The sequence below is a fragment of the Bacillus rossius genome, chromosome 16, assembly GCF_032445375.1.
Source record: "Bacillus rossius redtenbacheri isolate Brsri chromosome 16, Brsri_v3, whole genome shotgun sequence".
Lineage (NCBI taxonomy): Eukaryota > Metazoa > Arthropoda > Insecta > Phasmatodea > Bacillidae > Bacillus > Bacillus rossius.
Genome location: NC_086343.1, coordinates 35,027,618 through 35,055,419, shown reverse-complemented (window position 1 = coordinate 35,055,419; position 27,802 = coordinate 35,027,618). Strand labels below are relative to the sequence as shown.

The window sequence follows — 27,802 nt, the reverse complement described above, 5'->3', positions numbered from 1 at the left end:
TTAAATTAGATTCAATACTTAAATAGAAATTTTTTCATATTTCATCAGCGAGAATTAATATATCTCCTGCAAAAGTACTTTATGCATGTAGTTCTGCTTTTCAACAACAGATGTCGCCACATGTTGCTTGCAGGTAAATAATATTTAGTTATTTTATGCGGGATGCGGGATGCTCACTAACGATCGCAAAAGAAGGATGGCTTCGCTAGACTCCAAGGAAAAGGAAGTTCGTCTTGCATGTTGGTGCTCCACAGATGTCTCATGGCATAATATTAATTTGACTTAGTAATGATATGTGTTAATTCCACCTTATAAAAATATTGCAAGTTTTGATTTAGTAGCAGAAATTATCGAATTAAATGTAACTCCAAATAAAATGACATGTCTCATTAGACAAAAAAAAATCCATGCAGAGAGCGGTTTCTCAGAATAGTCAGAAACACTTGAAGAAACCACAGGAATGATTGCAAGAACACGAGAAAACCATCAAAATATTGACAAGAATATTCAGGAGCACACGGAGAAAACCACCATAATATTGACAAGAATAATCGGAAGCACACGGAGAAAACCGCCACAAGTTTTCTTTGTTATCATAAAATTACAGAAAAAAATCAAAAATAAAAAAAACACAACAAATTCAAAAACTGATTCTGGCTTGGACTAGAACTCTATCTTTGCTCAACAATGAGAAGTTCACAAGCTAGCATAATCAGTTTTTGAATTTGTTGTGATTTTTTATTTTTGATTTTTTTCTGTAATTTTATGATAACAAAGAAAACTTGTGGCGGTTTTCTCCGTGTGCTTCCGATTATTCTTGTCAATATTATGGTGGTTTTCTCCGTGTGCTCCTGAATATTCTTGTCAATATTTTGATGGTTTTCTCGTGTTCTTGCAATCATTCCTGTGGTTTCTTCAAGTGTTTCTGACTATTCTGAGAAACCGCTCTCTGCATGGATTTTTTTTTGTCTAATGAGACATGTCATTTTATTTGGAGTTACATTTAATTCGATAATTTCTGCTACTAAATCAAAACTTGCAATATTTTTATAAGGTGGAATTAACACATATCATTACTCAGTCAAATTAATATTATGCCATGAGACATCTGTGGAGCACCAACATGCAAGACGAACTTCCTTTTCCTTGGAGTCTAGCGAAGCCATCCTTCTTTTGCGATCGTTAGTGAGCATCCCGCATCCCGAATAAAATAACTAAATATTATTTACCTGCAAGCAACATGTGGCGACATCTGTTGTTGAAAAGCAGAACTACATGCATAAAGTACTTTTGCAGGAGATATATTAATTCTCGCTGATGAAATATGAAAAAATTTCTATTTAAGTATTGAATCTAATTTAAAACACTCAATTGGTATCTGGTATTAGTCTCAGTAACTAATATGAATTCTGATTTGGGATCTGACGCTGTATCGAAAGAACATAGGTGTAAGTTTTGCAGTAAAGATTTTATCTTGAGAAAGAATAAAAGACAACACGAGAAGAATGACTGTGTTAAAAATCCACTGCGCAATATGATAAGTTGTGTTCGATGTAGCAAGTCGTTTACGCGGAGAAAGAGCCTAAAAAGACATGGAAGAACTTGTAGCGCCAAGCCTGCGTACAAGCTAGAGGACAACGATGAATCTACCATCCTAAGGAAGAGTGATCTGCATTACCACAATAATTTTCTTGGCTCTTCCGATCTCGACAAAGAACTTAAATTGAAGGAGGTTAATGATTTACGGAAGAATGAAGACAATGGAAGAATCCTTAACGTGAAAAGTGAGAATATATTCCTGCCGAATTCAAGTAGATCTTTCCTACTTTGTAAAAATGATGGACTCCTAAAAAGGAAGCATGAAGACGATGAAGACGCTTCAACATCATCAACATCGAAATATTACGGAAAATTGGGTGAAGACGATTCCTTCTACGGTGATTGTTACAGTGACTCTGAGGCTGTTGACAAAGACATAGACTATGATGAAGCACCTAAAGCTGCCAAGATCGAAGAATGTGGCGGTGTCCTGAGACCGAAACGGTGGAAACGACGTGATATATTAAATAAATCTGATCAAGCTTGTGATGATCACCGTCTCAAACATGGAAGTTACCCTGAGGTTGGTGGTAAAACGGAAGACACCAGAGATCATAATATTTATAAAGGTGCAAGGAAGATGGTGGTAGAAGAGATTGATTACACATCATGGAAAGATCCAAACATATTGGTTGACCGGTTAAGACTTCTACATGGTTCGCTTTGTGCAGGAAACTATTCGTGCATCAAAGAAATATCCTTCATACTCAAGGAACTGAGGAATGCTGGCTACATACAATAATGGCTTGTTTTACTTGCATTTGTATAATGTAAAGCAATAAAATAAACAATTTAAATTATAAGAATTTAATGTTTTTATTTCTTGTATTCTGATTTCTAAGACTTAGATCTCGTAACTTGTGCTTCCTTGTTGCCTTTTTTTTTGATGATGGAGCTTCCAAATGTGCTGCCTTTTCGATGATGGTGCTTCCAAATGTGCTGCCTTTTCGTTGTCGGTGCTTCCAAATGTGCTGCCTTTTCGTTGTCGGTGCTTCCAAATGTGCTGTCTTTTCGTAGTCGGTGCTTCCAAATGTGCTGCCTTTTCGTAGTCGGTGCTTCCAAATGTGCTGCCTTTTCGATGATGGTGCTTCCAAATGTGCTGCCTTTTCGTTGTCGGTGCTTCCAAATGTGCTGCCTTTTCGTTGTCGGTGCTTCCAAATGTGCTGCCTTTTCGTTGTCGGTGCTTCCAAATGTGCTGCCTTTTCGTTGTCGGTGCTTCCAAATGTGCTGCCTTTTCGTTGTCGGTGCTTCCAAATGTGCTGCCTTTTCGTTGTCGGTGCTTCCAAATGTGCTGCCTTTTCGTAGGCGGTGCTTCCAAATGTGCTGTCTTTTCGTAGTCGGTGCTTCCAAATGTGCTGCCTTTGCGTTGTCGGTGCTTCCAAATGTGCTGCCTTTTCGTTGTCGGTGCTTCCAAATGTGCTGTCTTTTCGTAGTCGGTGCTTCCAAATGTGCTGCCTTTTCGTAGTCGGTGCTTCCAAATGTGCTGCCTTTTCGATGATGGTGCTTCCAAATGTGCTGCCTTTTCGTTGTCGGTGCTTCCAAATGTGCTGCCTTTTCGTTGTCGGTGCTTCCAAATGTGCTGCCTTTTCGTAGGCGGTGCTTCCAAATGTGCTGCCTTTTCGTTGTCGGTGCTGCCAAATGTGCTGCCTTTTCGTTGTAGGTGCTGCCAAATGTGCTGCCTTTAAGTAGTCGGTGCTTCCAAATGTGCTGCCTTTTCGTAGTCGGTGCTTCCAATTTTTTTTTCCTTTTTTGAAGGTGCTTCCAAGTGTGCTTCCTTTTTTTTTGATGGTGCTTCTATTTTTTTAATGTTGTTTTGACTCTAGTATTTTAGTAAAATGTTCTTGGTTTGACTAGCGTATTATTCCATACGGTGCATGTATATAAGCGAGTCCTAGACAGCAGGACGCTCAGTTTTGTTACTGACGTCGACGGTGTACGGATCACCTAGTTTGTTTCTTCTGGTGCATAAGACGTGTAATTGCTTGTTCTTGAGACTTCGATGGCATCTTTGCCGACTTTAACGTCGTACTCGATGGAGGATGTACCATCGACTACGGGAACCATGACGTCGGCGCCGACGATGTTGGAGCAGATCCCGTTGGCAACGCCTCTGACAACACTGGAGGAGACTTCGATATGTGCTGTTCCACCATTAGCTGAAGTTTTACCATCTGCATTCCAGACTTCAATTAATGAAGAGCATACATCGCATCAATGCAAATATTGTGTCGCATCATTTACTTTCACTTCAAATGCGCGCAGACATGAAAGAAGCAGCTGTCAGAATAATGTTCAAAGAATACAATTTCAGTGCAATAAGTGCAATAAACTAATTTCACGTCTCGATAGCTTACATCGTCATTATAAAAAATGCTCCGAGACGTATAATGAACATGGTTATTGATTTGACTCATGTGTTGTACCGGCTAATGAGACTATATAAGTGATATGAACTTCAGTCCGTCTCTGGCTGTGGTGATGACCGGATCGGATAGACATTTAAAGTCATGTAAAAGGCTTAGTCCGTACAATAAGAAGACTGTTTGAATCGAGGAATCCAAAAGGCTTTAGTAATTTGTCAGTGTTTTTTTTTGTACTTGTAGTAGTGTATTGAATTTATGTAATAAAATTTTTTTAAAAGAACTTGTGGTGTTTTTATTTTCTCAAACCTAACACTTTTTTAGTATTTTTTTAAATTAAAGTTGTTTTGTATCGGCCAGGGATTGAACCAAGGACCTACGTCGATCCAATCAATCATTATATGGATTACAAATTTATTTAATGAATTTTGAACTTTTTCCCGAATCTCTAGCATTACAATTACGAATTTCCAATATGGTGGTCTTGTTGTCTGATAGGATGATGGTAGTAGATGATTTAAAGTCTCTTTACGAATGTTGAACATGGTTTATTGAAATTATTATTTTTTACATAAAATTAAACATTATTGCATCGATCGGGTATCGTACCGAGGACAGGAATCGATCGAATCAATATGTAAGTTAATGAGTGATTTATTTAATGAATTTTGGAACTTTTCCCGAATTTCTAGCTAAATAATTACGGATTTTCAAGATGGCGGCCAAATTTCAAGATGGTGGGTGTCACAGTACTAAATGATTACTGCACTCTAGCGGGTAAGAGTTAAACTAACATGGCGTCAGCGTACTCTAGCGGCCGAAAACAAGATGGTGGTCTCCAGCAACGAAGACAAGATGGCGGACATGACGTCATACTAGGTGACGATATATGTGCATTGACATAAGTGGTGGGAGTCAGTCTGCCTGCAGTCACCTAGGGGGAACGATCGGTCGCCATTTTTAATTTTTTTTTGCACTCATCGGGTTCGAACCGCGGACTCCGAGCTCCGTGTCGTTATTGTATGATTTTTAAATATTTTTTATTAAAATTTTATTAAATGAATTTTTTAATAAATTTTAAAATTTTTTTCATTAAAATCGGATAATAAATAAAAAAGTTAAAGATGGCGGCCATAACGGAAATTGAAACGGTGACGTCATCATCCAATATGGCGGAAAACACATCGCCGGAATTTTCGAGAACACAATGACGTCATCCAAAATGGCGGATCCAAGATGGCGGATCCAAAATGGCCGTCGGGGTCAAGGTCAAGGTCAAAGGTCAAGGTCACAACCATCCAAGATGGCGGTCATAATCCTAGATGACGTCAGAGGCTTATCGGAGGCTGTAGACAAGGATGCTTAAGCCTCTTTTAGGAATTTGGGTTCTTTCTAGGGCAAAACGACTTTTGAGGATTTTCGAAATCCGAATTTTTGAATTGTGGAATTATTTGAGATTTTTTGGCGGAATTTTTTTTCACAGAAATGGAAATTTTGGTGAATTTTGAGGAATTTTGGGCAATTTTTGCCCAATTTTGGAAAATTTTGAGGGTCAAAGGTCAAGGTCAAACTTGTCCCGTTACGCTGTGTCCCGTTACACTCATACAAGATGGCCGCCGTGACGTCACAATCAGAGATGTGGCTCGGCACCTCAGGCGCCTCAGCCTGAAGCCTGTGCCAGCTAATACATTCCTATACTACTCTTAATGTATCTAACAGCCTATATTTTCACTAATATTCAAAAAAGATCGATTTAACCTTTTCTCATATTCCATTCAGAGAAAATTTTTTGAATGTGTTTAACTTAATTCATTAAGCATTGAATACCTTAAAGAATTTAATATTATACCTACTAAGATATATATGCAATTATTTTTGTTATGCAAACACTAGTTTTCATCCCTTGAAATACATTTTCTTATAAAATATTTTTTTGACAAAGGATTAAGGTAATATTATGATGCTTATTAATAAATTATGACAAATTTGATACTAATTACGTTATATATATATTTAATAAGGTATATGGTAATAGTTCGTTTCATCAAAAAATTGTTTAAACCAAAATATTCAGATAAAATTTGGAAGTTTTACAATAAATTATATTGTATGTTATAGTATATACATTAGAAATTAATAACTTTTTTAATTCGACCCTTTTCATTGTTACATAAAATTTATTTAAGATAAAATTTATTAACAATATTTAAAGAAGACAAATCTTTAATTTGAAAGACTACATGGTAGAGAAGTATAATTTATTTTTCTTATTTCAAGCCCAGTGTTTTTCAACCCCTTGCAAAATGGTTTGTATTGTTAAAAAATTTTTTAGTCAAAATATTTTAATAAATATTGTTAGATTTACGAACAATTTGAACAGATTTTATAGTGTACCTACAAAGGGAGTTATGCTATTTTAAAATTCTACTTCATTGTTTTTCAACCCCTTGCAGCAAATGCTTGCCTAATTAAATTTAAAAAAAAAAAAGATTTAGTTAAAAATTAAAATATTTACAAACAATTTGAACGAATTTGATGGTGTGCCTGTAATGGGAGTTATGATTTTTTTTTGTCGTCCAACCCTTGTTTACCCACTCGTTGCAGTAAGTAATGGTTGATGGTATAAAAAGTAATTGAAGTCGAACGTTTTAGATAATATTTTATTATTTTAAAATAAAACAGAACGGATTTAATAGTATGCATTGTATGGAATATATTATTATTTTTAATTTTACCTACCCTTCATTTTTTTTAACCTCCTACAAAAAAGATTCGTCTTATCAAAAATGGTTTCAGACAAAAGTTTTAGAATAAAATTATAACATTTAAAAACAATTTTAACGGGTCTGACATTTTACCTACGAAGGAAGTTAAATATATATTTTAAATTTTAACCCTCATGTTTTTAATCCCTGCAAAAATGGTTCACATTATCAAAAACTGTTTCTGAAAAATGTTTTAGATAAAATATTATAAGATTTACAAACAATTCGAACGGATTTTATAGTGTACATACTAAGGGAGCTATGGATTTTTTTTTTAAATTCTACGCCTTATTATTCCAATCCCTTTTACCTTTGCTGGAACAATCTTTATACGGACAGCATTAAACGACGAGTAACAAGCGGGCATCGAATAAAGTGAGCTCCACGTGACTACTCGACGAACACAACAACCCCGAACTGGGAGCGGATACATTCACAGGCTCAAGGTGCCGTAGGCTCGAACATGTGTTGTTGGGCGCTCTCACACATCACACATCACAGGTCGTCAGTAGAGGCGAGATTACTTTGCGGACTAATTGGGCAGCATAGCGGACTTTGAGCACACAGAGGCCTACACATGCTTTACAGTGATGATTAGTAGAGACCGGAAAAATTCCCAAGTTCATTTCGCGATAGGCTAAAATACAAATAGTTATACCTCAGTGCTGCCTTTGCTATTGGTTCACAACTCACCTGGATGACTATGAGCCAATGAGAAACACCCAACCAAATCCAAACGAGTTTAAAACACGGAGAAATGGTAATCCAATCACGTGTAATCAGTAAGGGCAGGCATTTTTAGCGAATAAATCTGAACGCCTATTTGTCTGGAACATGGTACACCCGCATCAACGGTTTCTTCCTTGTGATTGGCGGCCATCTTCGAGAGAAGTCGTTGCCTTATTTGAAGGAGCCACTCAGGACGCGTTTGCTTCCGCTTTGAATTACTGTGATTGGTGTTGTAAAACCATTGACATGCATGTGAAAGAAACTTACCTATTTATGGAACACAGACAATGTTACAGTGTTTTAACTTATAACTACTCTCGGAATCTTTTCGCGAAATCTGCATGACCCCAGTAATCTGCCAAAAATATGGTGTTGTTATCGACATATGATCATTCTAAAAAACGAATCAATCACGTATAATCGACTTGAGTGTAGCCCAGAGTTAAATGAATCTGCGAAATAATTGTAGCTCTACTAATGAGTAGAACAATGCAAAATTTGCCTTATTTTCTGGAATCAGATTAGAATCCATATCTATCTTCTGCCTTGCACTGTTAGAAATTACAGTAAGTTTACGGACTTTCCAACAAAGAAGTTTACTCAAACGAAGAATTCTTTATTATTTAAAATAACTTACTGTTCATTGAAACTAGGTCATATTTCGAGTTCAGAATTGCATGTTCTACTCTAAACTAGAGGTGGGTTGTTACAGCAATTTTCGGTATCAGTTCCAACCAGTTACCCTATACTACAATGTACTGGTTACAAGTAGCTGATACTTCTGTATCAACTAGAGCAGTAGCGGTCCTAGGAAGTAACAAGGTATCAGCATTCTCGATACAGGTTACACATCCTCCGTCCCGTAATCACAGGCGTAAAAAATTATCAGTTTTCTCGTTCCACGTTCTTCGTAAAAATGTATCAGTTTTCTCATTCTACATTCTTCGTAGTAGTAAAAATGTATCTGTTTTCTCATTCTACATTCTTCGTAGTCGAAAAAAGGTATCGGTGTTCTCTTTCCTTGCCTTTCGTAATCGGAGTCTTCAATCTTTGCAAGGAGCACGCACTGCGCACTGAGCGTGCTTAGATGAGAAGCCTAAGGTTTACATCAAGCTCTGTCCCTGCCCGAACACGCCCGAATATTCACCTTCGGCCAACCTTGGGATTTGTTTTATTCTTGCGCAGGAAAAATGAATTCAAATATTAAAAGTTGTCGGTTAGGTTAGCTACATTAAAACACTTTTGAACACTATGGACGGTTAGTTAGGTTAGTATAGCTACATTAAAATAAACAGAGAAATATAAATATATATATATATAAATAAACCCGAGCCGAAGGTGAATATTCGGGCGTGTTCGGGCAGGGACAGAGCTTGATGTACATCTTAGGCTTCACCCTCCCCTGCATTCTTTCTCTTCATCACTTATTCGTCGTGCCGCTCCCTCCCCTTTCACAAACTCCGCCCAAGTGACTGTCATCTGCAATCGTGTTCTGCGCACATTGGCCGTGGTGTTGTTCCAGGTGAATTCTAAACTGATACTAAAGTACTTGATACTTGAATAGTGTACTCGATTGCAGTAGGCCTACTTGATACAAGTGTGTATCAGTTACAAAGTAGCAGATTTATACTCTACAACCCACCTCTACTCTAAACAAAGGCAAACACACTCGTGGACAAAAGAAGATTGTTTGTACTATAGACTTAACCAGTTTTTGTATGTTTTTATAATATATCAAGAATATTCTTTTGGACTCATATTCAAAGTAAGTGAACTAAGTATCTGTAAACACACGAAGATAGCTGTTAGTTTACGAGGATCCCTGGATAATGTTATCCAGCGTTCTTCGTAAATTAAAGGTGAAAATATTTAAAAGTGTGGTCACACATGACTGCGTTGCATGCTCCTCACAATTTGTTTATGGCACCTAAACTTTCAGAGCGTTTCAATAACCCGCCAACCACTTACAGAGGCGATTAGAATCCATGCGGTTTCGCAGTCTTGTTTGTTTCCAAATATTAGTGCGATTTCGGCAAGTACCAATTACACTAATTGTGCCCAGTAATTGACTAATTCCAGGGTAGGGGTATATTTACCCTCTGAACTGTGTTGCATAAATGAGTGGTCAACGTTTATTTAATTTTTTTTAATGGACTGAAATGCATCGAGAGTAACTGTTGTTCACTTAATAAACTTAGATGAATGGCTAAGGAAAAGACGATTTATATGTGGTTCAAGTATACTCTGCTACCGAAGAAAACCGAAAGTCATGTGCAACTCTGCCTCTGGTCAATATAAATGTAAACAGCAATATTTGAAAAAGAACGTACCATACAAATCTGCCACATCATTTGTATGAAATAACTTTGAGAAACCATGGAAAAACAGAGTTAGGATCACCGGATAGGAATTCAACCTTTTTCTTTCAAAGTGGAGTATAATGTTTACTTCACGCCACCTCTCTACACTTTTCGTTGATTGAAAAATCTACACAATTATAAATGTTTTTAAAAATTCATGAATGTTTCTGTTTTATTTCACCGTCATCTAAAATGCAAATAGTCCTCCTGCTATGTGCCGAACAATGTTTTTTTTTTTTTTTTTAATTTTTGCCGGAGTCGACATCATCTCTATGATTGTGATATTCTTTTCTTAGGGCCATTAATTTTTGAGTCACTTTTGAAAGGTATCAGTTTATATCACACTATGTATAAGAAACTAACAGCGTGGCTGCATAGTGAGCAGCATGCTCAAAAGAAGCAACATTGTTCGATGCCTAATCGACATTGATGTGAAATCTAGCATGCTAAAAACTGTATTACTACCAAGTGTCCCAATGAAATGCATTTTCGCTGGTGTCCATGTGATATAAGAAAGGGTACATTGTGGAAATCAAAGGACAATCTAAAACACCTGCCAAGTCTCTCGAGTGTAGAAGTAAGGACCAGCACCAAGTGGCGCCGATGTTCATATCTTCAGACATCTGCAGGGCGTGGGGCTGGCAAATAAGCCAGTGAGGAGACCAGAGTGGAAATCAAAGGACAATCGAAAACACCTGCCAAGTCTCTCGAGTGTAGAAGTAAGGACCAGCACCAAGTGGCGCCGATGTTCATGTCTTCAGACATCTGCAGGGCGTGGGGCTGGCAAATAAGCCAGTGAGGAGACCAGAGTGGAAATCAAAGGACAATCGAAAACACCTGCCAAGTCTCTCGAGTGTAGAAGTAAGGACCAGCACCAAGTGGCGCCGATGTTCATGTCTTCAGACATCTGCAGGGCGTGGGGCTGGCAAATAAGCCAGTGAGGAGACCAGAGTGGAAATCAAAGGACAATCGAAAACACCTGCCAAGTCTCTCGAGTGTAGAAGTAAGGACCAGCACCAAGTGGCGCTGATGTTCATGTCTTCAGACATCTGCAGGGCGTGGGGCTGGCAAATAAGCCAGTGAGGAGACCAGAGTGGAAATCAAAGGACAATCGAAAACACCTGCCAAGTCTCTCGAGTGTAGAAGTAAGGACCAGCACCAAGTGCCGCCGATGTGCATGTCTTCAGACATCTGCAGGGCGCGGGGCTGGCAAATAAGCCAGCGAGGAGACCAGCTGGGCCAACGTTGAAAGAGCCGCAGAACCTGTTGCCCGAGGATCGATGGCGTGTTGTGACTGGTTCCGACGGAGCAAAGAGCGGGGAACAGGTGGTCAGGGAGAAAGGAAGTTGTTCAAGCGGCGGTCTGGGGTTCTGACCTCACCATAGCCCTGGAGCGGTCAAGGCCCGGGGACTCAGGAGCGACTGGACGAGTTCGTGACGAGTTTGTTCCGTGGTCCGAACTCCGGAGCAGGGATCCTGTGCTACAGCTGGCGTCGCCTCGGGAGTTGTAAAGCTGCCGAACACCCACTTTGTGTAGCACACTCTTACCATCATGCATTTCAACATTTACTCCGCTACGGTACTTTCTCCTGATTTACCGACCGAAGTGACTCCGTACCACTTAAAAACAACTTTTGTTGCTGTTATGTTATCATTAGACACCCGGAAATTTCGCGAGTTCATCTAGTGTAAAGCTAACTTTCAAAGCCTTATGTTTCTTCCAACCAACGTTTGCTTCCACATTGGCTGATTTCTTAGTGAAAAAAATTATAACATTTTTTTATCTTGTTAATTGGCTCTCTCTAATTAGCTTTCTTCTCTCATAACTGTACGTCGTTGGCCCAAGGTCGCAGAGGGGCGTGTCCAAATAACTGCTGTCCAATCATGAACAGCGCATGAATATGAATGTTTGCATTCTAGCTTGCGACCAAATGAATCCGCGAAATTTCCGTATCTCTAGTTATGTACCCTTAAGTGTGTGTCCCAACATGTCCCACAATGCCCCACCATATGCCACTATTTTGCACCAAGTCCCACCAAGTCCCTCCATTTAACACTATGTCACACTGAAAAGTCATCGCTTTAAATTTTTTTTTAATGATTTTGATCACCAATCAACAGACAGAATTCAATAGTATAATTATTTGAAATTTAAATTACTTTGGAAATTATAACCATGAGTTAGGGCAGGCATTTTTCGCATAAATCTGAACACCTATTAAACTGCAACAAGGTATACCCTCACCAGCGGTTTCTTTCTTGTGATTGGCGGCCGTCTGCGAGATAAGTAGTAGCCTTATTTGGCTCAGCCACTCAGGACGCATTTGCTTCCGCAATGAATTACTGTGATTGGTGTTTTAACAATCGTCATTTTTCTGAAAGAAACTCACCCAATAACGAAACACAGGCGATGCTACAGTGTTTTAACTTTCAGCTAGACTCGAAATCTTTTCACAAAATATGCATGGCCCTAACCATGAGCTGTTAATTATAAATGACTTGCAATGCTTTAAAAAAAATAATTCACTTGTAGAACATTTTTTACATTCTCAACTCCACAAAACCCTTGTCCTAAGATATTTTTATGTACCGTTGTAATAACCAGCAAGAAACATGCAGATAACGCATCATTCTACCATGCACTACAAATCAAACTTAGAAGTCACTGCATGCAGCCAGTGACGCAAATTACAACATTTACGGAAGTTTAGAGATCGCTGAGCCTAGGAATCATTTCACAGACAGCTTAATTTCATAATGTAGTTTGTTTATTGTTCGATCGTGGTTTTTTTTATATTTCTCGGTGCTATATTGAAACTAAACAACACTTCGACTTCAATAATTACAAAATTGCAGTCAAAGATTTTCTGAATCAATAAAATAAAATCTGTAAAAAATCTAGGACTCGCTTGCCATGTTTGATTAATGCATTTTTTTTGTTAGAATGTAGTGGTTTTAAGTAATTCCTATAGTTTTCATAGTGTATAATTTTTATTAGGTTATTAGTCAGGGGATGGTCTGGACCTTCAACCATGACTCCGAATTCTCTACGAGCAAGTAGATTAATAATTTATCCAGAAAAGAGTTGGGTCAAGTTAGTCCACAAAATTTTGGTAGTAAATTCTTTTTTTGACATTATGTAGCAATTTCCAGACAAATCACAGATATTCTTTCATGCAATATCTGCATTTTCATTCGTCTATTTAAGAACCACGGAAAATTCTTTCGCCCAAAGGAGCCAGTAAAGTCAAAAAATTTTGCAGTAATAAAAAGGAACCAAAGAAGTAAAGAAGAAAGTTTAATTTTTCCAAAATATGGCCATATTTCACTGTAAGAAATTTCAGTAGAGTTGTGGACTTTGAAAAGTACTATGCATCCTAAAAAAATAAATAAATTTTCGTAGTATCAGATGTATAAATAACAACAGATACCGTCATTCTAATACTATATTGGTTGTAAACATGGTTACAACGCACAAGGGGGGGGGGGGAATTACATATTTGCTTTAATTTTAACAACTTACAGCAAATTATAGAGCTGTACCACAAAAGCATTTGTAAGTTTTGAACCATCCTTGTCTTTAATGTAATAATAATGATATTTCTATCAAGGCAGCAAAATTCAACTCAGAGCTCAAACCTGGGTAGTCAGAAAATACGCTGGCCAAGGTATCGAGTTAGATGGTTACTAAATTTTAGTTAAACCTTAAAATCGGACACAAAACAAAGCAGGGAAAACGTCGCTCTACCATAAACCTGTTAACCAACATACCTGAACAATGTACAGCCTTTCTCTGCCAGTTTTTGCGCAACAAGACTTACGGGTTGGACTCACCTTGACTATCTATATATCATCAAGGCATTATATAGTGCTCGTTTGTAAGCTTACAGGTGATTGGATAACCCCTTCTTCTCCTTTCTTGTAGCTGGATCAGGGTCGTCAAAGTACGTCAAGAGAACTGTAAGCCAATCAACGTATAACAGAGGTATATGTGCTTCTGTTATACTTTTATACTAAATGAATCCGAAAATAATTGTTTACTTATTACGTGGTACGTATAAGGACAATATAAACATTTTGGCTTTAACCGTTCTTATGCGAGAAATAATTTTATCATTTAGTACTGAAAGTTTACTTTGTTTGTAGTTATTCCTGAATAATGAATACAAACGCTATAATATGAAGAACGTGAAGAAAATGAAGAGGTACCATGCGGCCCGTGCGGTTGCTATGTTTAGGACATGAGGCGGTACCTTGATTCATGCGTGGTCGCTATGTGAAGGACATGAGGCGGTACCTTGCGGCCCGCGCGGTTGTTGTGCAGGTTCATGAGGCTGCGCGCGTCGCCCTCCACCTCGCGCGCGTCCAGGAAGCGGCGCGCGAAGCGGGCACCGTGGCCCACGTCCACGCTGCAGCCGCCCCACTTCCAGCCGCGCGCCGCCGCCGCCCGCCGCCGCCGGTCGCAGCCGCACGCCGAGATGTTGCCCCGGCTGCAGGCCGCCGCCACGGCGTACGTCACCCCGGCGCTGGTGGCGGCGTACACGTAGGCCGCCTCCCGGCTGCCTGCAACACGCGCGCTGCCTTCTGCCTCCTCGCCGACCCGGCTCCGACAAGCGCTTCCACTCTTACCTAACCAGTAGGGACCGGAAAAATTCGCAGATTCAATGACCTCTAGGACAGCCTCCATTATCCTCTGCATTTCTCAAGTAAACATCCTTGTTCATTGGGTACTAAATTGTGAGGCGTCTCCACTGGGTAGCTTGTGATTCGACGCTTCTTTGGTCGATAGTCTCTCAATGGCCGAGAGAGTTCTAGTTAAACTGCGAGCCAATAGCAGAACCAACATAATTGTACACATGTTTGAATTTCAGCCTATCACGAAATGAATCCGCGAATTTTTCCGGTCTCTACTAATCAGGGACTTTGGTATTTTAACTGGTACTCATTTCACGGAAGCCATTATTTCACAGACGAGAGAGACACACCCGAAGTTCCCCGATGGTTGCTTAGCAAAGAACTAGGGACATGCAGATTTCGCGAAAAGATTTCGAGACTAGCTGAAAGTTAAAACAATGTAGCATCGTCTGTGTTTCGTGATTGGGTAAGTTTCTTCCAGGTACATATCGATTGTAACAACACCAATCACAGTAATTCAGTGCGAAGGTAAACGCGTCCTGAGTGGCTCGGTCAAATAAGGAAACGTCTTCTCTCGCAGACGGCCGCCAATCACAAGGAAGAAATCGCTGGTGTGGGTATACCTTGTTGCAGTCTAGTAGGCGTTCAGATGTTTTCGCGAAAATTTCCTGCCCCTAAGCAAATAACTTTTTAACTTTTTTGCAGGGCTAGGAAACCGTTTGCATGATTTCACAGTATCTTTAATGTAGCTATCCTAACCAAATCAACCGTCCACAAGGTTTTAAAGCATTTATAATGTAGCTAACCTAACCTAATTGACCATTAGTTATCATGAGTTGTCCAAAATAAAATAAAAAAAACCGAAGATGCACGATCGAGCGTTTGGCTCTCTCGTCTGTGAAAAGAAGGCTTCCTCACATTTGACTTCAAACGTAAATCCACGTTAGGTTAGGTAAGGTTAGGTTATCCACAATAATAACATTAACATTTAATCTAAACACAATAGACAAAGACAATTGCAAATGCACACTTATTTCTTCCTCATGTTTGTTCACCCTGGTCATACCGAAATATAGTACATGGAAGTTGAAATATGTCGTTTATTGCTACGAAGAGACAGTTAATTGAAACAACGAAGAGATGTTTGTTTATTTTTGGTCAATTACACAGGTCTGCGAATTTTTTAAAATTTGTTTTTGTTAAATGGTTAATATTTGTTTTAATTGTCTTAAAAGTAATAGAAAACGGTATTGATACGATATTTACCACGTCACATTTGTCAGATTTAGATGATTATAGTATTTGAATACGAAAAAGAACAAACAAAAATTTAATAAAATGAATGAGAATTATTTTAGAATATTTTATGAAATTTTATTGTGTCTATAGCTATTAAAATACAACATAAGGAATACATGAAGAAATCAATTGATAATAACGTTTTATTTTTGAAATAAAGCCGCGTTTTGTTGGTTTTCGTTTATATGATTTTTTATTTCATCTCTGTGTATCATCCAGCAATAGTCCGCCATAATATTAACGTCCCAACGGTCTTGATATCTTCTTTCCATCTCTTTTATGTCCTGATGAAACAGTTCACCTTGTTCTTCACTATAGTCGCCTAGATTTTTTTGGGAAACAATCAATGTGAGACTTCAAAAAATGAATTTTCAGACTCATATTACAGCCTAAATTTTTATAGGCGTTTAAAATTTCCTGGACAATATTTTTATACGCAGGATATTTTGTGTTGCGTAGAAACTTAGATACGACATTTTTAAAGCCATGCCAGGCATTTCGTTCCAAGGTTGTCATCACTTTTTCAAATTCTGTATCCCTAATCAGTTTCCTGATATCAGGTCCCGTAAATATTCCCTCTTTCAACTTCGCATCAGATAAGCTAGGGAAACATGAACAAAGATACTTGAAAGTATTTCCATCTTGCGGTAATGCCTTTACGAACTGTTTGATCAAACCAAGTTTGATGTGAAGTGGTGGAAGCAATACTTTTTCGGGATCCATCAAGCTCGGACTGATGACATTTTTTACTCCAACTTTCAATTCCATTATTATTTTCCAATCAGTTTTTTTAATGTAAATTTATTGTTCTACTGTCCCATTCACAAATATAACAGGGGAATTTTGTGTAGCCTTGCTGTTGACCAAGAAGCATGCATATGATTTTTATATCACCGCAAACTAACCATTTGTGTTCGGTGTATTTTATTTTCTCCAAAAATTTTTTAAAGTTTTCGTAAGTTTCTTTAAGATAAACTGAATGAGCTACAGGTATCGTTGCAAATTTATTGCCGATATGCGAAAGGACAGCCTTTTAGTTTCTTTTGGAAGAATCTATAAAGAGTCGCCATTCTTGTGTATTGTATTCGATATTGAATTTTTGTATTAAATCGCCAATATCACAGCAAAATACTATATTATCCTCTTTCTTTAAATACTCCACAAGTAGTATAGAAAAGGGGCTTCTGGGACAGGGTTCAGGGTGTGGATTGTGTTTGTCGGTCCGCCATCTTGGATTGTGACGTCACGGCGGCAAAAATTCCTCAAAATTCCTCAAAAATGACTCAAAATGACTCAAAAATTCCCGTTTTAAGAAAAAATTGCAGCTAGAAATGTCCATATGTAGGCTTAAACGTCCATGTCTACAGCCTTAGACAAGCCTCTGACGTCATCATGGATTATGACGTCACCGCTGCAATTTCCGTTATGCCCGCCATCTTTAAATTTATTATCCGATTTTAATGAAAAAAAAATTAAAATTTATAAAAAAATTCAATTAATAAAATTTTAATAAAAAATATTTAAAAAACATACATTAACGACACGGAGCTCGGAGTCCTCGGTTCGAACACGGTGAGGACAAAAAAAAATGACTACCAATCCTTCCTCCACGGACTAACCTACCACCAATAACAAGGTCAACTAGTATGATGTCATGTCCGCCATCTTGTCTTCGTCTGCTGGAAGCCGTCATCATTGTATCGTCTGCTAGAGTGCGCTGACGCCATGTTAGTTGAAATATCACCCGCTAGAGTGCAGTATTCATTTATTATTGCTCTGACACCCGCCATATTGTCATTTGGCCGCCATCTTGGAATCGTGTAATTATTTAGCTAGGAATTCGGGAAAAATTCCAAAATTCATTAAATAAATCACTCATCGTTTTACAGATTGATTCGATCAGTTTCAGTCCTTGGTTCGATACCCGATCGATGCAATAATGTTTAATTTTATGTAAAAAAATATTAATTTAAATAAACCATGTTCAACATTCTTAAAGAGACTTTAAATCCTCTACTACCGTCATCCTATAAGACATCATGTCCGCCGTCTTGGAAATTCGTAATTATTTAGCTATAACACGTGAAAAAGTTCAAAATTAACTAAATAAATTTACAACCAATAAAATGAGTAATTAGATCGACTAAGGCCCTTGGTACGATTCTGGACGATGAAAAAAAATTAAATATAACAACAATTTAACATAATAGTGGCAGGATCGAAAAATAAAACATAACAAGTTCTTGTACAATCATATTATTTATTACATAATTCCTATTTCACTACTAGATCACTTGCGACAACCAGCAATATTATAAACATTTAGGTCTGCATCGGTGTGAAATGACTAATTCTTAGCTCCAATCGGTTTATACTAGACAGAGTCCAACGAGAACCTTTACTGACCTAGATCTCCTCTTCTTGACAGAGTTTCTGGATACCGTTTTTAACAGTTTGCTTCACATCGTCAGAACTGTAAATTACGGCAGCTGATGTCTTGAATGCACACTTCTTCACTTTCTCATCTAACTGAAATGGCTTTCCATATAGACAGTCCAACCACAAGTTATATTTTAATGGACCGTTTGTTGCTACGTCATCAGTAAGCTGATTGATTATGTCCTGTCTGATATCATCAAAAAAAGTACAAATGTCCTTCGACTCACCGAACGTATTTAAATAAAAGTAGTCTTTCAACGTTCCACGAAATGCAGACTGCGCCAAGTAGAAGCCATTATCGTTTACTTGTAATGCACCGAACTCAGTCTTAGGTTTATTTTCATGTTCAGACGTCATAGAAATCGGTTTCTGTACATCTGTTTTTTTGCTTGTACGCTCACGAGTCACCAATCTAAAGCAAGGAGTCGAAACGTCGGCAGGTAGTTCAGCAGTAGGCGCACGCACTTCACCTTTACAGTTTTTCGCATGTCGGCGCAAATTATCGATTCGAGTAAACCATTTAAGGCACTCATCACAGCGAAACTTCATGCGAGAAGGATTCTTCTTGCATTTACTCCGCTCATGTCTTCGTGCATCATGGAAAAAAGCGAACGACGTATCACAGTAGCTGCAAGGATGCCTAGTGTAAGACAAACCCGAACCAGATGACGTTGTAACTGTGGTTGTACTATTTCCAGGCATGCTCTTATGCACATCGATGCATCGTTGTTGCACCGATACATTTACTTTCTGCCGCTCTGCAGGGCCTTTACATATCTCCAAGTGATGCTTCAAATTAGCATTTCTTGTAAATTGCTTGCGACACTTAATACAGCCAAACATTTTACGATAAGGGTTCTTAGCACATTCTCTCTTCTCATGTCGACGAGCATTTCTGATGTTTGAGAAAATCTTTTCACAGTAACGACATCGATGTTCGTTAGCTGTTGAGGATTCGTCATCCATTGAAGTCTCCATCGACGGCGAAACAGCGTCCGTTGAGTTTTCCTGTACAGCCAGCACTACCAGCATTAAAGTCTCTTCTGCTGGTGGTATCATGTCTGTCGATGTCTCATCCAGTGTTGTCGTCGACGTTGCCAACGGGATCTGCTCCATCATCTTCGTCGCTGACGTCAAGGTTCCCGTAGACGATGGTACAAAGTCCATCGAGTTCGTCGTTAAAGACGGTAAAGATTCTATGTAGTTCGCAAGTACAGGTAATTGAAACGACTTATGCACCAGAAGAATCAAAATAGGTGATCATTACACCGTCAACGCCAGTAACAAACTGAACGACCTGCTGTCTAGGACTCGCTTATATACATGCATCGTATAGAATTTTATGCTAGTCAAATCAAGAACCATTTACTATATAATACTAGAGTCAAACCAACATTTAAAAAATAGGATATATGATCAAAAAAAATTCGACGAGTTGTTATACGTTCGCGGCTCATGAATTCAATCTCTCCAACAGTCATTGACACCAAGGGCCTTTGCTTCATCAGCTCCAATGATATTTGGCTAGAATGCTACGAGTCTAAGAGACTATGAGGCTACAATTCTACAAGTGTACAAGACTCCTCCAACTACCTTCAAGTGTATAAAGCTCCAAATGCTCCAACAGCTCCAATACGCAATGTACGCAATGTACGCGCAATACACGCAATTTAAACGCAATAAATGTAATGAACACACAGTACACGTAGGAAACGAAATGAAGAAATAGTACACACAGTAAACGGAACGAACACGTAATTTTCACGCAATTGACGCACAGTACACGCAAAGTACACGCAATGTACGCAAAGTACACGCAATGTACGCAATGTACACGCAATGTACGCAATGTACGCAATATATGCAATGTAAACAGAATGACTACTCTTCGTTCGCGCAGGACAAGCATTTAATGAAAACGAAGCACGTTTGGACAGAAATTCTATAAAACGAAAGCTCATTTAACGAAAAGGATGCGCATTCTCTCGTTCATTCAACTTGGTAGGATGCGATCGTCAATGATAAGTTAGGATATAATCTCTCCAACAGTCTATGAATCCAACAGTTTTAATTTCCATTAGCCATTGACTCCAACAGTCATTGGCTCCAACAGTCATTGGCTCCAACAGTCATTGGCTCCAACAGTCATTGCCTCCAACAGTCATTGGCTCCAACGACCTTTTGCTTCATCAGCTCCAATGATATTTGGTTAGAATGCTACGACGCTAAGAGACTATGAGGCTACAACTCTACGAGTTTAAAAGACTCCTCCAACTACCTTCAAGTGTACAAAGCTCCAACTACTCCAGCATCATTATGTTATAAGATTACATGACTGCTTGTTTACATAGCTACAAGTCAACAAGGCTAGTTGGCTACGTAGCTACAAGTATACGAGGCTCCAAGACTCATGACTACGCGACTACGAGCCATGAGGTAACGAGACTACGTGACTACGGGTATTCAAGTTTACGAGACTGCGAGGCTACAGAGCTACGAAGCTTCTAGAACATAAGTTTACGAGACTGCGAGGATACAGGACTACAAGTCTACACAAGTACTTGACTACGAAGCTACAAGTCTACATGGCTTAAATTGCGGCATCTGTCTTCGTCTCAATTTTCTCTTTGGCTCCAACTGCTACAGCAGCATTATGTTATAATAGTACAAGGCTACTTGACTACCAAGCTACAAGTCTACATGGCACCAATTGCGGCATCTATCTTCGGCTGAATTTTCTCTTTGGCTCCAACTGCTACAGCAGCATTATGTTATAATATTACAAGGCTACTTGGTTACGAAGCTACACATCTACAAGGCTCCAATTATCGCATCTGTCTTCGTCGGCATTTTCTCTTTTGCTCCCACTGCTCCAACAGCATTATGTTATATGCTTCCATGGATACTTTGTTATGTAGCTACAGGTCTACGAGTTTCCAATGCATTATGTTTACGAAGCTTCCAGAACACAAGGTTACATGACTGCGAGGCTACAGGACTACGAAGCTTCCAGGACACGAGGCTACATGGCTACGAGACTACATGACTCTAACTGATTACAATAGCACCATTCAGTGGTGAGAGTTAGGTTATCTAATGCAAAGCAAATTGATGCAAGTAGTTCTGGCTGTCATCAACAGATGTAGCCACGTGTCCTGGAAGCTTCGTAGTCCTGTAGCCTCGCAGTCTCGTAACCTTGTGTTCTGGAAGCTTCGTAAACATTATGCATTGGAACCTCGTAGACCTGTAGCTACGTAACAAAGTATCCATGGAATCATATAACATAATGCTGTTGGAGCAGTGGGAGTAAAAGAGAAAATGCCGACAAATACAGATGCGATAATTGGAGCCTTGTAGATGTGTAGCTTCGTAACCAAGTAGCCTTGTTCTATTATAACATAATGCTGCTGTAGCAGTTGGAGCCAAAGAGAAAATTCAGACGAAGACAGATGCCGCAATTGGAGCCATGTAGACTTGTAGCTTCATAGTCAAGTACTTGTGTAGACTTGTAGTCCTGTATCCTCGCAGTCTCGTAAACTTATGTTCTAGAAGCTTCGTAGATCTGTAGCCTCGCAGTCTCGTAAACTTGAATACCCGTAGTCACATAGTCTCGTTACCTCATGGCTCGTAGTCGCGTAGTCATGATGTCTTAGAGCCACGTATTCTTGTAGCTACGTAGCCAAGTAGCCTTGTTGACTTGTAGCTATGTAAACAAGCAGTCATGTATTCTTATAATATAATGCTGCTGGAGTAGTTGGAGCTTTGTACACTTGAAGGTAGTTGGAGGAGTCTTGTACACTCGTAGAATTGTAGCCTCATAGTCTCTTAGAGTCGTAGCATTCTAACCAAATATCATTGGAGCTGATGAAGCAAAAGTTCGTTGAAGCCAATGACTGTTGGAGGCAATGACTGTTGGAGCCAATGACTGTTGGAGCCAATGACTGTTGGAGTCAATGGCTAATGGAAATTAAAACTGTTGGATTCATAGACTGTTGGAGAGATTATATCCTAACTTATCATTGACGATCGCATCCTACCATGTTCAATGAACGAGAGAATGCGCCTCCTTTTCGTTAAATGAGCTTTCGTTTTATAGAATTTCCGTCCAAACGTGCTTCGTTTTCATTAAATGCTTGTCCTGCGCGAACGAAGAGTAGTCATTGTGTTTACATTGCATATATTGCGTACATTGCGTACATTGCGTGTACATTGCGTACATTGCGTGTACTTTGCGTGTACTGTGCGTCAATTGCGTGAAAATTACGTGTTCGTTCCGTTTACTGTGTGTACTATTTCTTCATTTCGTTTCCTACGTGTACTGTGTGTTCATTACATTTATTGCGTGTAAATTGCGTGTATTGCGCGTACATTGCGTACATTGCGTATTGGAGCTGTTGGAGCATTTGGAGCTTTATACACTTGAAGGTAGTTGGAGGAGTCTTGTACACTTGTAGAATTGTAGCCTCATAGTCTCTTAGCCTCGTAGCATTCTAGCCAAATATCATTGGAGCTGATGAAGCAAAGGCCCTTGGTGTCAATGACTGTTGGAGAGATTGAATTCATGAGCCGCGAACGTATAACAACTCGTTGAATTTTTTTCGATCATATATCCTATTTTTTAATTGTTGATTTGACTCTAGTATTATATAGTAAATGGTTCTTGATTTAACTAGCATATTATTCCATACGATGCATGTATATAAGCGAGTCCTAGACAGCAGGTCGTTCAGTTTGTTAATGGCGTTGACGGTGTAATGATCACCTATTTTGATTATTCTGGTACATAAGTCGTGTCAATTACCTGTACTTGCGAACAACATGGAATCTTTACCGTCTTTAACGACGAACTCGATGGACGTTGCACCATCGTCTACGGGAACCTTGACGTCAGCGACGAAGATGATGGAGCAGATCCCGTTGGCAACGTCGACGACAACACTGGAGGAGACATCGACAGACATGATACCACCAGCAGAAGAGACGTTAATGCCGGTAGTGCTGGCTGTACAGGAAACCTCAATGGACGCTTTTTCGCCCTCGATGGAGACTTCAATGGATGACGAATCCTCAACAGCTAACGAACATCGATGTCGTTACTATGACAAGATTTTCTCAAACATCAGCAATGCTCGTCGACATGAGAAGAGAGAATGTGCTAAGAACCCTTATCGTAAAATGTTTGGCTGTATTAAGTGTCGCAAGCAATTTACAAGAAATGCTAATTTGAAGCATCACTTGGAGATATGTAAAGGCCCTGCAGAGCGGCAGAAAGTAAATGTATCGGTGCAACAACGATGCATCGATGTGCATAAGAGCATGCCTGGAAATAGTACAACCACAGTTACAACGTCATCTGGTTCGGGTTTGTCTTACACTAGGCATCCTTGCAGCTACTGTGATACGTCGTTCGCTTTTTTCCATGATGCACGAAGACATGAGCGGAGCAAATGCAAGGAGAATCCTTCTCGCATGAAGTTTCGCTGTGATGAGTGCCTTAAATGGTTTACTCGAATCGATAATTTGCGCCGACATGCGAAAAACTGTAAAGGTGAAGTGCGTGCGCCTACTGCTGAACTACCTGCCGACATTTCGACTCCTCGCTTTAGATTGGTGACTCGTGAGCGTACAAGCAAAAAAACAGATGTACAGAAACCGATTTCTATGACGTCTGAACATGAAAATAAACCTAAGACTGAGTACGGTGCATTACAAGTAAACGATAATGGCTTCTACTTGGCGCAGTCTGCATTTCGTGGAACGTTGAAAGAATACTTTTATCTAAATACGTTCGGTGAGTCGAAGGACAGTTGTACTTTTATTGATGATATCAGACAGGACATAATCAATCAGCTTACTGATGACGTAGCAACAAACGGTCCATTAAAATATAAATTGTGGTTGGACTATCAATATGGAAAGCCATATCAGTTAGATGACAAAGTGAAGAAATGTGCATTCAAGTCATTAGCTGCAGTAATTTATAGTTCTGACGATGTGAAGCAAACTGTTAAAAACAGTATCCAGAAACTCTGTCAAGAAGAGGAGAACTATGTCAGTAAAGGTTCTGGTTGGACTCTGTCTAGTATAAACCGATTGGTGCTAAGAATTAGTCATTTCACACCGATGCAGACCTAAATGTTTATAATATTGCTGGTTGTCGCAAGTGATCTAGTAGTGAAATAGGAATTACGTAATAAATAATATGATTGTACAAGAACTTGTGTTGTTTTATTTCTCGATCCTGCCACTATTATGTTAAATTGTTCTTATATTTAATTTTTTTTCATTATCCAGAATGGTACCAAGGGCTTTTGTCGATCTAATTACTAATTTTATTGGTTGTAAATTTATTTAGTTAGTTTTGAACTTTTTTACGAGTTATAGCTAAATAATTACGAATTTCCAAGACGGCGGACATGATGGCTTATAGGATGACGGTAGTAGAGGATTTAAAGTCTCTTTAAGAATGTTGAACATGGTTTATTTAAATTAATATTTTTTTACATAAAATATAAACATTATTGCATCGATCGGGTATCGAACCAAGGACTGAAACTGATCGAATCAATCTGTAAAACGATGAGTGATTTATTTAATGAATTTTGGAATTTTTCCCGAATTCCTAGCTAAATAATTACACGATTCCAAGATGGCGGCCAAATGACAATATGGCGGGTGTCAGAGCAATAATAAATGATTACTGCACTCTAGCGGGTGAGAGTTCAACTAACATGGCGTCAGCGCACTCTAGCAGACGATACAATGATGATGGCTTCCAGCAGACGAAGACAAGATGGCGGACATGACATCATACTAGTTGACCTTGTTATTGGTGGTAGGTTAGTCTGTAGGTGAATTCCGTGGAGGAAGGATCGGTCGTCATTTTTTTTTGCCCTCACCTGTTTTCAACCGAGGACTCCGAGCTTCGTGTCGTTAATGTATGTTTTTTAAATATTTTTTATTAAAATTTTATTAATTGAATTTTTTTATAAATTTTATTTATTTTTTCATTAAAATCAGATAATAAATTTAAAGATGGCGGGCGTAACGGAAATTGCAGCGGTGACGTCATAATCCATGATGACGTCAGAGGCTTGTCTGAGGCTGTAGACATGGACGTTTAAGCCTACATATGGACATTTATAGCTGTAATTTTTTCTTAAAACGGGAATTTTTGAGTCATTTTGAGTCATTTTTGAGGAATTTTGAGGAATTTTTGCCGCCGTGACGTCACAATCCAAGATGGCGGACCGACAATCACAATCCACACCCTGAACCCTGTCCCAGAAGCCCCTTTTCTATACTACTTTCACAAATTCTTGTTCTCTGTCTTCGATACCAGTAAAATGTAGTTGCAGCATCTAATAAATTGTTTTCTTTTAGTCGAGATCCGAGAAGTTCTGCAGTGTCCTTAGGTAATCCAAGATCCCGTACCAAACCATTTAGTTCTTGCTGTTTTAAAGGTCGAGGGTCATTTGTAGGGTGATAAATTTCAATACTGCTTTGCAGATGATCACTTTGTTCTGAGTTTTGTGATAAAGGCGTTTCGAAGCTGTTAGTGTTAGTTGGAACTAGTATGGTTATTCGAGTCCATGTCCTGGCGCTGGAAATACATTTACATAGTACTTATGTGTTTAAAATGTTTGTGAGTAAACAACAGATACACGGGAGGTATGTAAAAAAAACAGGTTTAACCCTTAAATAATAGTAATAACAAACAAATAAAGAACATCCAACCAGGCGTGTGAGACCAAGCGTTAAGGACTGGTCTCGTTATTAATTTTTGGGTTACTCAAAATTGGTGTGTTTAATATTGTTAGTTAGATAATCATTACGGAGGTTCCAATAACCAAGCGTTGCAAAGTTAGTTTTCAGTGTTCAATTTTGAAATTGTTTGCGTGCGGGCTGGCCGCTAAAATCTTATTCCCTTTGTTTATACAGCAGAGTAGTTGATAATACTAATATTCTTAAGTCTAATCACAATATTTTTAACAAAAAATAGACCTAATTTAAAACAGATATTCAACGATATTTGTGAGGTCAGATAAGGAAAAAAATATATTTCGTTATTACTTACACAGGAATTCGTTGTCTAGCATTGGAGGCCGCCGAACTGGCAATCACCGGTCGTAAACTACTCAACCTCAGCTTTAACTACACACCTGCAGAATTGCTAATCATCATTTTCCCTTCGTTATTGTATCCCTTCTTTCTTCTTCCTCTGGGCGTAGCCTAGTATTCATGGGTGTCTCGAGGAAACAGCGGCCGGCCTTACACGGTCACAACACGCCTTCGGTCGCGCAAGCGTCTCTTAGGCGAAACGTACTTGAGCCCACGGGGTGACGCAAAACGAAGCAGGGAATCGCAGGGAGACGCAGGGAGGTGCAGAGAGACGCAGGGAGACGGAGGGAGATGCAGTGAGACGCAGGTAGACGGAGGGAGAAGTAGGGAGAACTCAGTGAGAAGCAGGGTGATGCAGGGTGATGCAGGGTGACACAGGGTGACACAGGGTGACGTAAAGTGACGCTGGGTGACTCAGGGAAATGCAAGGAGATTGCGGGTGACTGAGAGAGACGCAGAGAGATGTAGGGAGACGGAGAGAGATGCCGTGAGACGCAGGGTGACGCAGGGAGACGCAGTGAGACGCAGGTAGACGGAAGAAGACGTAGGGAAAACGCAATGAGACGTAGGGTGACGTAGAAGACGCAGTGAGACGCAGCGAGATGCAGGGTGACGCAGAGTGAAGCAGAGAGACACAGATATACGCAGGGAAACAGGGTGACGCAGTGAGACGCAGGGTGACGCAGGGACACGTTCGAGAAGCAGGTATACGGAGGGATACGTAGGGAGAACGCATTGAGAATCAGGTTGACGCAAGGTGACACAGGATGACCTAGGGCGATGCAGAGAGACGCAGGAAGACGGAGGGTTGACGGAGGGATACGTAGGGAGAACGTAGTGAGATGCAGGGAAACGCAGGGAAACGCAGTAAGACTCAGGGAGACGGATGGAGACGCAGGAAGACCCACGGAGACGCGAAGAAACGCATTGTGACGAAGGGAGTTGTAGGTAGATGCAGGGAAATGAAGGGTGACTAAGGAGAGCAGAAGTTGAAGTGACTTTGCTATTGCCACTACATGTCTGTATCGTTGTGAGCGATGACTTCAATGTTTATATTGAATCATTACCAAGTTTCTTAATACGATTTAGATAATATAGAAGAAAAAAAACCAAAATTTTATTATGAAATCTTCCGAAAAGCATTTATTTAGAGAAAAGTTAGACCCACGAAGAAGTTATCCTTAGGATTGTGTGTCTTGCTCCAGGCAATTATTGAACACAGTTAAACGTGTAGAAGATTTGAGTGGTAAACTTCAAGAAAATAAATTATATATAGTGTGCATACTTTTCGCATGTTAAGCATACAAATTATTTAAAACATATTTGTGTGTTATGGTATAAGGAGAACCAAATGGATCAAGTAAGTGTGATTTTATTTTATTTTAATGACAACGTTTGTGGCTACTGTGTGATAAGATTTGAATTTTTTCAGAAAATTTTAATTATTTTTTTTTTTTTGTAATTTCAGTCCAATTTAGAAGGGTATATTAAGACTA

At 39.2% G+C, this 27,802-nt stretch overlaps 1 protein-coding gene across 1 annotated transcript in view; it reads right to left on the bottom strand.

Annotated features, from left to right (window-relative positions):
* LOC134540358 (protein Wnt-7b) overlaps positions 1 to 27,802 on the bottom strand; it is a 256,396-nt gene that overhangs the window by 22,882 nt on the left and 205,712 nt on the right. The window contains exon 9 of the mRNA XM_063383039.1: positions 14,110 to 14,375. Within this exon, the coding sequence (XP_063239109.1) occupies positions 14,110 to 14,375 (266 nt within the window). The remainder of the gene's footprint in view (positions 1 to 14,109; positions 14,376 to 27,802) is intronic.